Source organism: Dryobates pubescens, chromosome 6 (assembly GCF_014839835.1).
Source record: "Dryobates pubescens isolate bDryPub1 chromosome 6, bDryPub1.pri, whole genome shotgun sequence".
NCBI classification, from domain to species: Eukaryota; Metazoa; Chordata; class Aves; order Piciformes; family Picidae; genus Dryobates; species Dryobates pubescens.
The window spans coordinates 20,359,052-20,375,432 of record NC_071617.1 but is presented as its reverse complement, the minus strand read 5'-3'; the positions used below and the strand labels follow the sequence as shown (position 1 = coordinate 20,375,432).

General features: G+C 37.7%; 1 protein-coding gene across 1 annotated transcript in view; it reads left to right on the top strand.

Annotated features, from left to right (window-relative positions):
• The window catches only part of ESR1 (estrogen receptor 1), a 105,730-nt gene that overhangs the window by 40,183 nt on the left and 49,166 nt on the right, over positions 1-16,381 (top strand). Inside the window, exons 3-4 of the mRNA XM_009897058.2 lie at positions 1,312-1,428; positions 12,605-12,940. Coding sequence (XP_009895360.1) covers positions 1,312-1,428; positions 12,605-12,940 — 453 coding nt within the window. The remainder of the gene's footprint in view (positions 1-1,311; positions 1,429-12,604; positions 12,941-16,381) is intronic.

The window sequence follows — 16,381 nt, the reverse complement described above, 5'->3', positions numbered from 1 at the left end:
TAGTGTGTATTATACTAGAGGAACTGAAAATTAAAATGGTCCTTCATGCCAAGTTTGAGGTAGCATTTCTTTTCTACCTTTTTACCTCACTGCAAAGCATGTGGATTCAGATTTTTACAGTATGTCACTGTTCTATCAAGAAGACCTAAAAAATAATAATTCTGTCTACTTGAGACAGTGTAGTCAGATGTCACTATATTAACAAGTTTACAGTTTGGCTGCTTATTTTAATTGGGTCCCAGTTATGTAGCATTAGACAGCAGATGTTCCTGCTGTAAACCGATCATAATTTTTTACTCTATTTTCTAATTTCTAGTCAAGGGTAAATGATTTGAGACCAAGGCCTCTGTTAAACCTCCTCCCTACTCTACCTCAAGCTGATCCCTTAACCTGAAAGAAAGAACAAACAGTTCTGCAGTAAAATTGTTTCGTTGTGTGCTGTACCTTAGTTATATTCAGATGAACACAGAGCATTAATAAGATTATTTTGGATAGTCGTATTTGTCCTTGCTGAACTGTTGACGTTTGGAAAACAATTTTCTAACAGGTTTAAGCACACATTTTTTTCCCAAGGGAAAATTGTAATAGAGGCTTTCTGATACCAAACATGTATGGAATGCTTGAAAATGTTTGTAATAAGAAGTGAGATGTAGAAGGTAATAAATGAGGAAGTGGAGCTCTAAAGGACAAGGTACCAGTACCAAACTTGGTTACTGCATATGGTAATTTAAGAATTTGTCATGACAAAAGGTTTTTACATACATCAGTAGACATATGATTGGAATTAGGGCCGGATTTATCCCTGAGGTGCAATTAATTTGTGATTTTTGCTTCTATTTTATATTGTTGTTTGTTTCTTAACTGCCCCACACTGTTGTAGATATTAAAAAAAGTTTGGTCTATAGATCTTTTTATTTCTATCAATGTTTAGCCATTTTGTGCAGTCTATTGGTTAAACATCAACACAGGCACTTGGACCAGATGGCATTGTATTTCTCAGGCTAACACAGAAGTCAAGGGACTTGTTCATATTAATCTATTCTCTTTTGTGACTGCTTTAACTGTCAATTATTTTTCTTATTCTACAGATACTGTAATTTTCATTTTTAAAGGTACTTTTAAAGAACTTATGAATAGATGTTAGTTACACTGTCTGTATCAATACTCTCAAGACAGACTATGGAGGTAATTCTACCTTCATCCCAAGATGTTAGGTGATGTACTGAATACTCACTTAAGAATTAGAGAGTACTGTAGGCAGTTTTGTTGTCTGTGTATAACTTTGTCCTTACTTTCCCACTGATTTTACAGGGCACAATGACTATATGTGTCCTGCTACTAACCAGTGCACCATTGACAAGAACAGAAGAAAGAGCTGCCAGGCTTGCCGACTAAGAAAATGCTATGAAGTGGGAATGATGAAAGGTGGTATGTACGCAGCAATCAACACATCCTTAGCATTGGTGTCTGCCTTCCTGTCTGTTAACTTCATTGGACAGCTGATATGGCTCCTAAAGTAGGAAGCAAATAATTTTATTCAGCTGAAGTGTAATAAATCAAAGAGAAATTAAATAAATACCCACCCCCCCCCCAACTCTCAAACACCATGTGAGTAATCTTGCCCAAATTTGCATCAAAATTAACAGAAACATTGGCTTCAATGGATTTAAGATTCTTCTGTTAACTTTCACCTTTGCTTATTTGTTTGTTACAAGCTATGATTGCTGAGGCTTTTCTCATAGAAGGTCATGATGCAGCATGTTCGTATGTGTAATTTTTACTAGAGCAAACACAACTGAAATATTTTTGGGGACTTAAAAAAAATGTAAGCTTCAAGGGTCTCTTGAGCTGTGCTGTAGCAACATTTACTTATGAGCTTCTGTGGAAATTTTATTGGGGTTTTTTGTACCAATGTTCTTTCATCTTCTAAAAGCTTCTTGCAGTCCTGATGAGATATTTTCTCTTCCTGCTCTTATGTTTGCAAGTGTTTCCTTCTGCAACTCTTAGTGTGATGCCTTGAGAGGCAGACAAATAGACTGCCAGAATCTCCACTGATGCAGTCAGCATCAGGGGCAGAATTTATAGCTGTTAGATTTTGTCCAAATGCTTCACACTCTCTTTCTGAATAAGCCAAAAATACCTTAAAATTATATGTTATTATTTATTCTGTGCACCCCTGTTTGTAAGTAAGGATAAATGCTTTAGTTTATGATCCACTGATGCTTTCATGAAGATTGGTTCTTTTCTCGTTTTAAGAAGTATATTCCAACTTACTACGTTGAGTGATGTGGGGTCCCAACATTATAAAACGAGTTTTTAGAGCAATCACAATCCTGATTCTCCACCTTTACACATGGTGCAAGTGATCTCTTCTCCAGTAAAGATCTAGTTTTCCATTGTTTTAATGGCTTTCTGATGAATTGGCTCTGAAGGTCCTCATGCTCTAAAATTAAAAGCAACATATTTTAATTTTTATTTGTTAAATAATGTGGTAAATAAATGGGGATTTCTAATCATTAGAATGCCACAGTCTTGCCCTCCATTCATGTGTGACAAGTCAGATTTATCATCAAGTGCTCTGTGGCATCAGAGAAACAGAATGCTAGTGGAATCAGTAGCTATGAAACAAAAAAAATATTTGCCATAACATTAAATACTGGATCCTGAATGGTAAAATCAATTATTTGATTGGCAGATCATTTTTAGCCACCCTGAGCCCTACATAATTCTATCAGTTGCTGAATGCTAGTGGCTTCCCAACCTCAAGTCTTATGAAATGTGTGTGGCAGACTTGGATTTCAATGGTCATGTGCTAGACCCAGGTGGTGATAGTGTATATGACCAGGGGTATTTACTGTCTTTCAACAGCCTGAAATTTCATCTTGTAGAGAGAAGATTATGAGTGTTGTTTCTTGTGATGATGAAATTATAGCATTACAGTGCATTTAAAGCTTATATCCTTCAGTGTTGCTCTCACAAATTATCTGAGAACTTTGCAGAGATTACTGTGGTACAGTCAGGGAGTAACAGTCTGTGTTTACTGTAACACTGTGTTGCAACCACATGCCAAGTGTCTGTATAAACATTAATTGGAGTCTTGAGAGTGGAGGCTTTCAGTTTTATTTTCACATTTTGTTGAAATAGTGCCCCACCTGTAACAACATAGGATTTTAGTCTGGTTTCGTATGACAACGTTGAAGTTTAAAACAAAACTTTAACAGGAAGTAAAAAAGTGTGGCAAGTTTGCCATCCTCTCAGAGAAGAACCTTGCTAATTTCTGTGTTTAAGGAGCAAGAGCTGTTCTTCCTTGCTGAATGCTAAAAGGTTAGAGAGTTATCATAGTAATTATCAAAACCAGAGTTTAGGAAAGATGATGAGTTGCTGGAACATGTCCAGAGAAGGGCAACAAAGCTGATAAGGGGTTTGGAATACAAGCCCTGTGAGGGGAGGCTGAGGGAGCTGGGGTTGCTTAGCCTGGAGAAGAGGAGGCTCTGGGGAGACCTTATTGCTGTCTTCAACTACCTGAAGGGAGGTTGTAGCCAGGTGGGGGTTGGTCTCTTCTCCCAGGCAACCTGTGACAGAACAAGAGGTCACAGTCTCAAGCTGCGCCAGGGGAGGTTTAGGCTCAATGTTAGGAAGAAGTTCTTCACAGAAAGAGTAATTGCCCATTGGAATGTGCTGCCCAGGGAGGTGGTGGAGGCACCATCACTGGAGGTGTTTAAGAAGAGACTGGATGAATCACTCGGTGCCATGGTTTAGTTGAATAGATGGTGTTGGATGACAGGCTGGACTTCATGATCTTGAAGGTGTTTCCCAACCTGGTTTATTCTCTTCTCTTCTCTTCTCTTCTCTTCTCTTCTCTTCTCTTCTCTTCTCTTCTCTTCTCTTCTCTTCTCTTCTCTTCTCTTCTCTTCTCTTCTCTTCTCTTCTCTTCTCTTCTCTTCTCTTCTCTTCTCTTCTCTTCTCTTCTCTTCTCTTCTCTTCTCTTCTCTTCTCAAGTGATGTCTGATGCAAAAACTGGAATGGTTCTAGGCTTTCTTATTTGTCATATAATCATCTTTTTGTGAAATATTATATTAAAAATAGAAATTAGTGACTGAAGGAACATGGATTAATGGCATGGAATTATTTTGTTTTGTCTGAGGAGAATCTTTATGATGTGTATTACACATACTCTTCTGTAGTCAGCCAAATATCTGTGTAGGTGGGGGCCTGCTAAATGTGTGAGGAAATGTACATTTTTAAGATATAATTGATAGGCTGAAAGCATATCCTCAAGCAGTATTTGAAGCAAAGCTTAATAGGTGTAGAACAGCTTCCTGAAAAACCAGAAGGAATCAAAGTCAGACTTCCTAGAGAAAGGTTTCTTCTTTTCTCTTTGTACCCATGCAAGATGGATTGTTGCCCTTCAATTGTCCCAAACCCAAATATTCCACTCTTGCCCCTGCCAACATAAGAAAGAGAGACCATTGCTGTGAACACTTTTGCCAAAAATTCTGTCTTCTCATTACATTTCAAAGAATGATTGCAGCTCAAAAAAACTCCAGGGGGTCTCCTCATTAGGCCACCTGAACACTGAATTTAGAAAAGGTTAAGACTTTTACAGTCAAGTGCAAATGGTACAACCAGTCTTATGCTCAATTATATGCTACAGTTAGTTATGTATGATGTTTGTAATACTGCAGATGTTTTTTATATCCTTTGTTCTTGAATGCTTGTTTGAGATTGTAGAGGTAGTTATATCCATGTATTTGTTTATGTTTGCAGTTTAGTCTTCACATACTTGAATTATTTTATTTGTGATCTAACATGGAAGTAGATATTGCTATGAGGCAGTCCCTATTTAAGTTGCTGATTAATTTTAAATGAAGTCTAGGATCCCTGTCTACTACTTTTTTGTAATGCAGGTACCTGTTCACTGCATTCACTGGTTTTGAGCAAGCTGGCACAGGTCAGAACCACTCATGTCTTCTTGCTGAGCATGAGAAATTCCTAGAGTACTAGAGCTTCTGCTTCTTTACTTAGTTAGACATTTAAAGTTGAATTCTTGCATTACCAGCCCTGGTATGTCATGCCAAATAGCTTGACTATCCTAATTAATCTAATTTCTAACATTACAATTTCTCTTTGTCTTTGAGAATTATACTAATGGACTCATAGTCCCAAAACTACTTGGCTTTTCCAAGTCATGGTTGATGTATGGTTCTCATAAAGTTTTCATTGTGATCCCTGAAATGTCTGTGGCTTCATTGTAAATATTGCTTGGAAATGGGGCTGTTGCCATATTTACTGTAGCCAAAACTTAGCATGATTTGTGTAGGAGTATCTAGCACTGAAAGAGATTCAGCTGAATGATGAATTAATGGAACTTCTCTTGCTTCTTTTATACATGTCCCCTGATGTTCTTTAAGACATGTGCTATAAATGCTAAACATTGAATGCTAAACACAGATTAAGATGACTTGTACCTTGCACCTTCCCTGGTTATTAGCAGATCCTTGGTTCTCAAGCTGTCAGTTATGTTTGGCTTCTTGTTAACAGCATTTTTTGTCACCAGGGCTTTAAAAAATTGAAGACCAGCTTTATGATTTGTATTGTAGCTGTGATGTTTAATGTGACCTGATCACTGAGCAAACTTCTAGTATTTCCTACAATACCTGGGCTCTGCATCCCTCCACTACTGCTTCTCTCTCCCTCTCTCCCTTTTAAAAAATGTAGTCCTGTTTATAGAGGACAAAAAGGCCTTGGTCTGGAAAAGGATGGGAGACTATTTTTTGAAAAACCCACCTACATAAACAGGCACAGAGCATTCCTCAACCACTTGGCAGCAGAAAAAATTGCAACATCCAGAAGCACAGACCAAACTCAAATCTGTCATTATTATTTATACTATTGAGTGCCTGGTTACCCTTGTCAGAAACCAGACCATTATATACTGTCACTTGTGGCAGGCCTGTTCTAGAACAGACACTAAATTCTAACTAATTATTAGGAAGATTTCAGACAATGTTTTTCATTTAAATTATTCTTAATCCATTCGGTTTTTCAGCACAATTTACATTTCCATTGGATTTTCTAAAAGAGAAATAGATATGAAATAAAGATTGTCTGAAACATATTCCAAAGAATGAGTTGATTAAGCCTATCCATTTTTAATTTAATCTGTGACCAAATAATATATTTATCTGTAGAGGACCAAATAAAAATCTCTCAAAATCTCAAAGCTCTCAAGTTCATCTTGTAAGGTCTAAGATAATTGCAACATTAGGACCTACCTTGCAGTCAAAGACTCAGCAATCTATATTTGTTACAAATCTATCAAGAATGTAATTATATTCTTGACCTTTGCTTATGTACGGCAGCTACAGCAACCCTGTGCTTTAAAGGAAGCTGTAGGATTTTAATTATTTTCCAAAGAAGCCTTTCAAAATTATTGAATTTAGCTGAGGTGTGTCTAATGAGGTCTATCTGAAAAGTAAGAGGTCATTAGGAATCAGCTACATTGCTTGCATCCACCTTTAGTCATTTGTGCTTAGATGACACTGAGCTTTGTTGGTTTGTTCACACCGGTTTCTTTTTGCAATCACTTACATTTGCCAAGAGCACCAAAATTAGTCTGCAGTGAGTCCTGGAGCTCTTCTCCAGCAGTTTAGTAAATGTCTCCTGTATTGGAACATTTGAGAGAGGCTGTTCTTCTATCTGTGCTCATTTTATATTCTGGTCATCAACTGGGACAGAGACTCTCTCTCTTTGAAGGATGCCTTCTTGCAACCTCTATTCCTTACCATATACATTAAGTTTTTATTCTCTATCAGGATTTATTTTACAAAACACCAGAAATTCCTTCTCTCTGACAATTTTCAACATAATTCTGAGGTGAATCAGTCTTCAAGAGTAACAAAATTGTTTAGGAGAGAAGGTGTTTCCAAGCACTTTAGTCCTTTGGCAAAGTGGTAAAATCATGGGCTGTTAATGCTGCAAGGCTGTGTGTGTATATAGAAGTGTCAAATGTCTTTTATCATGTCCAGTCTGCTTTTGGACTTGATGATCCTTGAGGTCTTTTCCAACCTTTTTGATTCTATGATGAGGAGCAAACTGTGGACAAAGAGCCTCAGGTTCAAAGGTTGCCCCAAACTGGGTGGTTAACTGGTAAACAGTTTACTGCTCACTGGCTCTAAAAGCAATCACAGCTCCATCTTTTTGTTCTCCTCTTCAGAAGAAAAGAACCTGCGATGATTTTCTGTACCACTCTTCACCCCCCTTCCCTCCCCTGCCATGTGGACACAAACTGTTGCTTGCTACAGAAGTTCCAGCATGCTTCCAACACCATTCTCACATTCACTATCCTCATTCTTTTTTCCTCCAATTTTCTTATGTGCCAAATGTCTTAATTTTGTAACCCTCTTTAACTTGTGTGTTGCAACCTTTTCCTTCCCTAATTCCACCTGCACTGTTCCTAACCTGTTCTTCCTAGGAGCTGCGGTAGCTGTGCTGCTGAAATGGAAATGAAGCAATAAAAGGAAAAGTTTGGATTACCAGGAAGCCACAAATAGGGGGGAAAAAGTCTTCAAAGTTACAAACAAATTTCTTCCCTGGTTTAAAAATTATTTTGCAGAGTTCCAGTAAGGTACAAAACAACACTGATATGAATGAGATATTATTGTTTATATGCTTGCTGTCTATAAACTGAAGTCTTGTTCTCCAGTTCTGGCACTTAGCTTGCCTTTATGTTTTGACTTGTCAAGTTTCAAAGTCTTCTTTATTTTCATTGGTTTAGATATTTTAAAAGCCATCCAAATGCCTGTCAAGTGCAAAGTGGAGATTCATTTGTAAAGCACTGACTGCTGCAACAATTTGTAGAGTGCTGCCCATATACCAGTTGGAGGCTGTCTTGGTCACAGTAATCACGAAATTATAGTTCTCAATTGCTGGAGAAACTGGTTGCACATGCCTTGGATGGCTGTACATTTCACTGGATAAAAATCTAGGTGGATGGCCAGGCGCAAAGAGTGGTGCTGAATAGAATTAAAGTGAGTTTGTGGATGGTCACAAGTGGTGTTACCCAGGGATCAATACTGAGACTAGTTATCTTATGAAACCAGTTCTCTTGAATTTCTTTATCAAAGATCTGGACAAGGGAACTGAATGCACCCTCAGTAAGTTTGCAGATGACACTAAGCCAGGAAACAGAGTTGATCTGCTTGAGGGCAGAAAGGCTCTACAGAGGGACCTGGACAGGCTGGATTGATGGGCTGAGGCCACAATTAGGTCACCTCAGAGCCTTCTCTTCTCCAGACTGAACAGCCCCAAATCCTTCAGTCTGTCCTCATAGGAGAGGTGCTCCAGCCCTCTGATCATCCTCGTGGCCCTTCTCTGGACACATTCCAGCATGTCCATATCCCTCTTGTAATAGGGGCTCCAGAACTGGATGCAGTACTCCAGGTAGGTCTCACCAGAGCTGAGTAGAGGGGGAGAATCACCTCCCTTGGCCTGCTGGCCACACTTCTTTTGATGCAGCTCAGGATCTGATTGGCTTTCTGGGCTGCAAGTGCACATTGAGAGCTCATGTTGAGCTTCTCGTCCACCGGCACCCCCAAGTCTCTCTCCTCTGGGCTGCTTTCCAGCCACTCACTGCCCAGCCTATATTTGTGCCTGGGATTGCCTCGCCCCAGATGCAGGACCCTGCACTTGGTCTTGTTGAACCTCATGAGGTTGGCTTATGCCCACCTCTCCAGCCTGTCAAGGTCCCTCTGGATGGCATCCCTTCCCTCCAGCATGTCTGCTGCACTTCACAGCTTGGTGTCATCAGCAAGCTTTCTGAGGGTGCACTCAATGCCACTGTCCATGGCACCCACAAAGATGTTGAATAAGACTGGTCCCAGGACTGATCCCTGAGGGACTCTGCTTATTATTTATTCAAGGATTTCACACACACACAGTATCACCATGGTTGGAAGAGACTTTTTGTAATGATCAAGATTTTATGTTTTGTTTTGTTTTAATCATGTGAAGTGCTTCATTTGGTTAACATTGACTCCACGGTCCATATGCAATTTTTTTGCTGATCAGGTGCTACTGACTGGAGTATGTAATTCCTCAGCAGTTTTGAAACCTGCCTCCATAATCTGAACGAATGGAATCTGCATTTATATATGAAGCTTTGTAAAGCTGCCTTTGAAAATACTGTCTCTTGTAGCTTTAAAACTCAAGTGGAATTTAAGTGGAATTTTTTTTCTTGAGCTTTTGCAAGATACATAGTACTTCCATTTATGGTAGAATATGGTTTTCCACAATATTTGACAATCCAGGTTCTTTTATTGGCTGAACTGTGGAATTAGAATTAATGCATTCATATATTTTAAAAAATCTTACAGGATCATTGTACTTCTGGCAATGAAATTCTTGCTTGATAGAGTTGTCTTTTTGGAATCAGTGATTGCTATTCTCTCTTTTTAAAATAAATAACATTTCATTAAGTTGAAGGAAATTTGGAGACACTTGCATTTTTAAGAGAGATACTCATTCCTATTCAGTCCAAGAAAATGAGTAATAAAATCACTATGTTGCTCATCCATCTAGGGGTTAGGTGAAGAGTTAGCAGTAATTTCTATAAATCTGAGTATGGTGCTTATACAGATTCAAAGACCTCTCTGTCTGTGATAATAAAAGCTGCTGATGTGATGCAGAAGGAATGCATACTCTTACTGACTTTTTTATCTTTTTCACATCTGGTCTCTACAAAATCTGGTTTAGGCTTTCTATGTTTGGTTGATTGGTTGAGTTTTTTAAACCCTGGAATAAAAATGTAAAAATAGATTTGTGTGGAGCATCCCCTCCAAAGTGGTTATGTTTAGCTTCGCTCACTGCACCACTCTTTTTTTTCAAGGGCAAATGGGAAGATTTCAGACAAATCAAAACTGCTGTTCTTGTTTAGAATCTAGTTTATTGGTAAGCAGCTGGATGTGCCTACAGCTGCCACCTTCCCCCTGTTACGGCAAATTCTCATCATATGCTTGCTTTCCTTAACAAGGCAGGCCTGGATTAAGAAGCAAAACCCAAACACCCAACCAGAACCTCAAAACTGAGAAAAATCCCTCTGATCTTCCATTAGTCTCTGCCATGGACACCTGACAAAGGTGCCCTATTTGTGTTTATTAACCCTCTATGGATTCATCAAATTTGGCCCACAGCTTTCTAACATGTACCACCTTCTAATGTATTTGCATTTTCAGCTTTGTTTCTGCAAGGTGTGAAAAAGATGCTCTTCTTGCCTGTCCTGAACCTTGCACAGTGTAGTTTAATTTGCCACCATCTTGTGTTAGAAGAGAAGCATCAGTGTTCATACCTTACTCATCTTGCTACTCCTGATTTTGTAGTCTTGTATCTGGTTTGCAGACCACTAGAACCTAAATAATTTAGCTGTTTCTTGCACCGAACTTGTTTAACTCTTTGGATCATCCTACTTATCTTTCTCTTGTCCCTTTTAAAATGTCTTTTACATCTCTTTTTTAAAAGAGGGAGAACAGAACTGGACACAGTGTTCATTGTAGTATGCCTCATGAGTTAATAAAATCTGTGATTTATCAAAGCTTCTCTTTGCTTTCTAAACTAACTTATCTGATGTTTTTATAGTATTATTCTAACCCCAAGATCTTGTTTCTGAATTGTGTCAGTTCTGAGTCCATCTATTTATGAGCATGTTGAACAGCCCAACCCCCAAGTATACTTTTAACTCTCCAAAAGGAAATTGCTAGACAAGCAGATATACATTTGGGATGTGGGAAAGACAAAAAATGCTTTAATGTGTATGAGCCATATGATTTTGTTCATGGGATTATGTCTGCATGTTTCACAGGGCAATATTAATTTAAAAACATTACATAGATATAAAGCATACAACAAAACCACTTATTACAGATAGGGCATGCATTATATTAAATAGTCCAATGAAGTAAGCCAGTAATGAGAATAACTCTAGGATGATGTTTGGCCAAAAGTGGTCTTGCATTTTTTCTTAACAGTATGAATCTTCTGCTCCTCTCCTGAGCAGAAATGGTTTAGAGGTAGGAAAAACTTGGTATTGCTGAATGGAAAATGGGAGCAGCAATACACTTTGGGCTTACAACTAGTTTAATGGATGTGAAAATTCAGAGAGATTAAGTAGTAGGAGTGATGAAAGATTTAGTGAACTTACTTTATCTGGAAAGATTAATAGAATCAGCAGGCCTACTAGATTTTAAATTAATTAGACTTAAAGCGTTTAATCTTCAAGTCTAATTCAGTAAACATATCACCATATTCAAGAAGCAAGCAGATCTAAAAATCCTCTCCTCTCTTTTGAGACTGGGAAAGGATAGCTGCTGAAGGAATATTGTGTGTGAGATGAAGATGCTTCTAGCAAAGACTGGGAAACTAGAGGTTTAACTTTTTGTGGCATGAAAAAAACTGAGCAAAGACTGTTTCCCACTCTCCATCAGAATGACTTACACTGATTGCTTGCGAATGACAGCAGTTCTCAAAGCTGTTTTTATTTTGGGTTTTAAATCGTTCTTTCTTCTCTGTTATTTGAATAGTTTGTTTGCTCTTTCTCTGTAGATACTTTTTCTTTTGATTTTCAAGCTGGGACTAGTGCTGTTTTTCCTTATTGAATGGTAACTCCAGAATAAGCACCATCATAAGCTGTCTTCTCCTCATAGCTTAATTCCTTGTGTATTTTCCTTATTACTTGCTTGTCCCCCACCTCTAGTTGATGATTGATTTAAGTTTTTGAACTCAGCCTCAAAATGTCTATGCCTCCTCCACTCAGAGCCACACTTAATCTTCCCTTATGGTTGGAGTCCACGTGGGTTTTATCCTTGTATTTCTCTTGTAACCTTTCCACAAAGGGAGATTTTGTTCCCCTGTAAGGTCTTATGTTGTTCTAATTGCTATGGCTGACTTGATAATATCCCAAAGTTCAGGGTTATACAGTGCTAAGCACATTGCAAAATGTGCAGTAATGACAATATGGTTTCTGCTGCGTTTATTACAGCCTTTTGACAGTAGGTCTCCCACATTAGATTCTGAGGCTTTCCTATTGCTTACGTTCCTCTACTTATATGGATACATAAGCTTATCTTAAAATGGGAAATTTCTGAGGATGTTTCTTGTTTGTGAATATCACAAGCTTAGTAATAGGATGATGTTTAATTAAAAAAATGAGCAAAACTTCAATAGTCTTTGACAGCTACCCCTGGCCCACCCAGATTATTAAGTTATTATTGGTCATTTATAGAATAGTTGTCTGCTAGAGTTTGGAACATGCTTTGAAGTTTGTGCTATAAAGTAGTATTTATTTCTTCTCAGTTACTGACTTACCTTTGTGTCACTAGTCTAGAGTTCTGTGTGGATTTTAGGAAGTTGTGCACTGTTAATGACACTATACATATAAAACCAGGTTTTTCTATCCACCAACTGATGTATGATTCCATATATAGAAAACAGCCTTCAGAAAATGAACCAAGAGTTAATGCCACCTGGGTCTATCAGCTGATTGGCTGAAGCCATGTGTATATAATACATATATTCAAGGAAAGTTGTTAATTATGTTCTTGTGTATTTCTAGGAATACGGAAAGATCGCAGAGGTGGGCGAATGATGAAACAAAAACGACAAAGAGAGGAGCAGGATTCCAGGAATGGGGAAGCTTCTTCTACAGAGCTGCGAGCTCCCACCCTTTGGACAAGTCCACTGGTGGTTAAACATAACAAGAAGAATAGTCCAGCCCTGTCCCTGACAGCAGAACAGATGGTCAGTGCTTTGCTGGAAGCTGAGCCACCCATAGTTTATTCGGAATATGACCCAAACAGACCATTCAATGAAGCCTCTATGATGACCCTGTTGACCAACCTTGCAGACAGAGAATTAGTGCACATGATCAACTGGGCAAAGAGAGTTCCAGGTAAGGAAAACAAAGCTCTAGTGGACTATAAAATCTTCTACATGACAAACCAATAGCAAAAAGACTCCCTGATTTTCACACTATGTATTCTAATTTCATGAAAATTCTTCAATTAAATACAAATACATGATACCCCCACCAACTATCTGCTATACTGCTTGATTAAAAAACCCTGTATTGCACTGTAAGTGACTTTTGAGTAGAGATTTATTCAAGAAAAGGTATTTCCCCAAACTATAGAAAGCTATAGAAAGTTTTTGGATTCAATATACTTTATTTGGCTGAAAGCCAGCAAAATTAAAGGTAAAACCAGGTTACTAAAAGCCAAATCTAAAAACTTTGTTCTAATCCAATTATGTTAATTGTTTAGGTCCCTCCTGAAAAAAAAGATTATTCTGTCTGTAATGCATCACTAGGGAGCCCACAAGTATTAGTACTACTTATTTATTTGACAGTTTATATTTTTGACCATTAATTACAGATCTTCCATGAGTTTTGGGTTCAGCAAACAGAGCCAGAATAACATAACTTTTTTTTTTTTGTATGGCATTTTTTCCTAGTGGAACAAGATCTTTTTATCTTTACCATTTTGGTCCATCAAGATTGCTGAGTTATGACCCCTCTTTTCTGGAAAAGAATTACAGAATTGTGAATGTATGTAATATTTGTGGTTGAACGTATGTCACACATTCATCCCTGTGGTTTAATTAATTTAATTTAATTTAATTTAATTACTTGGAGGGTAATTTTATAATTAAAAATTCATGGCCTGCAATTTCAGCCTGCAAGACTACCTTTCATGAGTTAACATTTAACCAGTTAGTAGAAATTTATCATGCCTGCTCTACTTTTAGCTTGATAAAAATACCACCATACATGGAATTTATAAATTCACTGAGATTCTGACTTCTTAAATTTTTATTGTAGCCATTTCTTTCACATGTTCTGTAGCTGCCTTATGAAGGGATGTTAGAGAATACTACCACAGCTTTTGCTCACATAGTGCATTACCTCAACAGCATTACACACAGGTTATGCCATTTTTCTGTTTTCTTTCATTTAAACTTGGCAAGACATATCCTGGTGAATCAATAACCCATAAAATCTAAGTCTTTTCCAGTCCTCGTGGGTTTCCTTTTTGCCACTTTTCATATGTCACTTTGTGGGCTCCAGCTATGATCAATGAGAACCTGTGTGTTTTTCATTTCTCATCGTATCTTAGAAGAAATCACCTGGGAATTTATTTGTGACAAATTCACAGTGGTTGAGGCCTGACCCACAGTCTGTACAAGTCAAGGGCAGGTCCTCTTGTTAATTTAGGTATGCTTTGGATCACGCTTTTACAAAATCTGTTTGAAAAATGAACATATGTCCACAGTGTTTAAAGCTATTTACTACCAAAACAGTTAAATTCAAATGTCTTTTGTAATGAATTTAGAGACATAGTTAATATGAGTCTGTTAAAATCCATTAATTTACATTCAATATGAATATATCACTTTTTAAATTCATTAGGCTATCCAGCTGGAAACACTTGTCTTCTATGACATCTGATTTTCATTGTTAATGTAATTAATGAAAGTTTGTTTAGGTATAAGCAACACTCAGATCTGTTTTTAATTCAGAAACCACTCTCAAACTGCTTGTCACAAGGTGATTACATGTGTTGAAGATCAAAAAACTGCCTGGTTTACTAAATATACCCTTTATTTCATAAGCAAGCTTCTGAAATTGGGAAATCAAATGTGTGAGATTTTAAACTATTTGTTTATATCCAATATGTTTTATATTTAGTGTACCTGTTCATTATCTAAATATCTCCTTGGGAAAAAGTAAACCAAATGACTCTATGTATATGTGTTAATAAGTACCCTAACAGTACTTTAACTGATACAAATCTGCGGAACTTGGATTAGGAAAACCAAAAAATTCTTTCCCAGTCATAGTTTGATCTGTTAGGCACTGTACAAACAATCACACCAAAGGAAAGCCCTAAAGCAGAAGAGACAGAATAGGAATAGTTTGGGGATTCTGAAAGTGCTGGGCACTTAGCTGATTCTTGGAGGGTGATAAGGATAACCAAAACCACTATTTTTGAATGCTGATTTAAACAAATTCGGGCCTAATTGTTTACCTACCTCTAAAACTGGGTCCTCTGAGAGTAGGAATTTTGGAACTAGATGTTTAAAACCTTCTTTTGATCTCTTGTGTGGTCCCTGGAAAAGGTTGAGTGTTCCCAGTTGCTGATGTAAAACCTTAGAAGTACTAATCACCTTTCAAAGATAGGGCCATTGCTTGGTCTGTTTCCTTCTCCTGGATTATACTGGCAATAAATGTACGCTAAGAGAAACGTGTCTGCAATGTAAGTAGTATCTTCATCTCTACAGTACATTACCTTTGACTACTCCATTAATACTAGGAATTATGCAGTACCACTTGATTAGAGAGGATTGGTCCTGCTCTGGCAGGAGGGTTGGACTCAATGACCTTCGTAGGTCCCTTCCAATCTCTAACATCCTGTGATCCTGTGATTCTGTGACTTTTGTATACTTTGTGCAGAAACAGAAGAACTGAGTAACTTTTCTGTTAGGCAAAGTATTGTGTGCAACCGCTTTGTGGGATTCTACTCAGTTATTTTCTTGGCTAATTTACTAAAGTTTAAAGCTTTGTAATCAAGAGTAAAAACACCTTTTACTAAAAGTGAATCTGCTTTTCAGCAGTGCAAAAAAACCCAGCCATGCACATCTCTCAAGCCTTGGGAGCGTTGCATAAGTTTAGCTAAATAGAGGTACTTAGCTGACAGAAAGCAAGGAGAAGAGTCAGTAAGTGTGGCTAGACTGGAAGTGTGTTTGTGAAGGAAGAAAGAAATTGACATTAGCAGAGTAGAAATGCAACCTACAAATAAATATAAGGACTTTCAGGGGCATGTTTGGAGATTATTTTTCTGTGTAGGCTTTAAAGAAGATGGAGTGTGTCAAAACACAGTGTAGTATAATGTAGTGTAGTATAATGTAGACAGAGATCTTTAAATTTATGTACAACTTAATTGTTAACACAGGTCATAATAAAGTTTTCCCAAGACACTGCAATTCATAGCATGCCAAGTGCATAAAAGCTTGTTTTAGTTTTTCTTTGAAAACCTGGTCACTAATATAAGCGGATTTGCCAGATTACATGAACAAAAATCTTGTACGGTGTCCTGTGACACACACAAGAAAATTCAGAATGCCCTTCAGCATGACCTATGGGGGATTTTGGCTCAGGTCCTCCCAGATGACATCTGTAAGATTCTAGTGGTGCCTTCTTTTTGCCCCAGACAGCTGGAATAGTGAACAGCTGCCAGTAAGGCAGGTATAAGCAGATGGTGATGGGCTAGGCTTGACATACATATGCAAATTGAATCCTTTACTGTTTAGCTTTGAGAAATCACTAAAAATCACA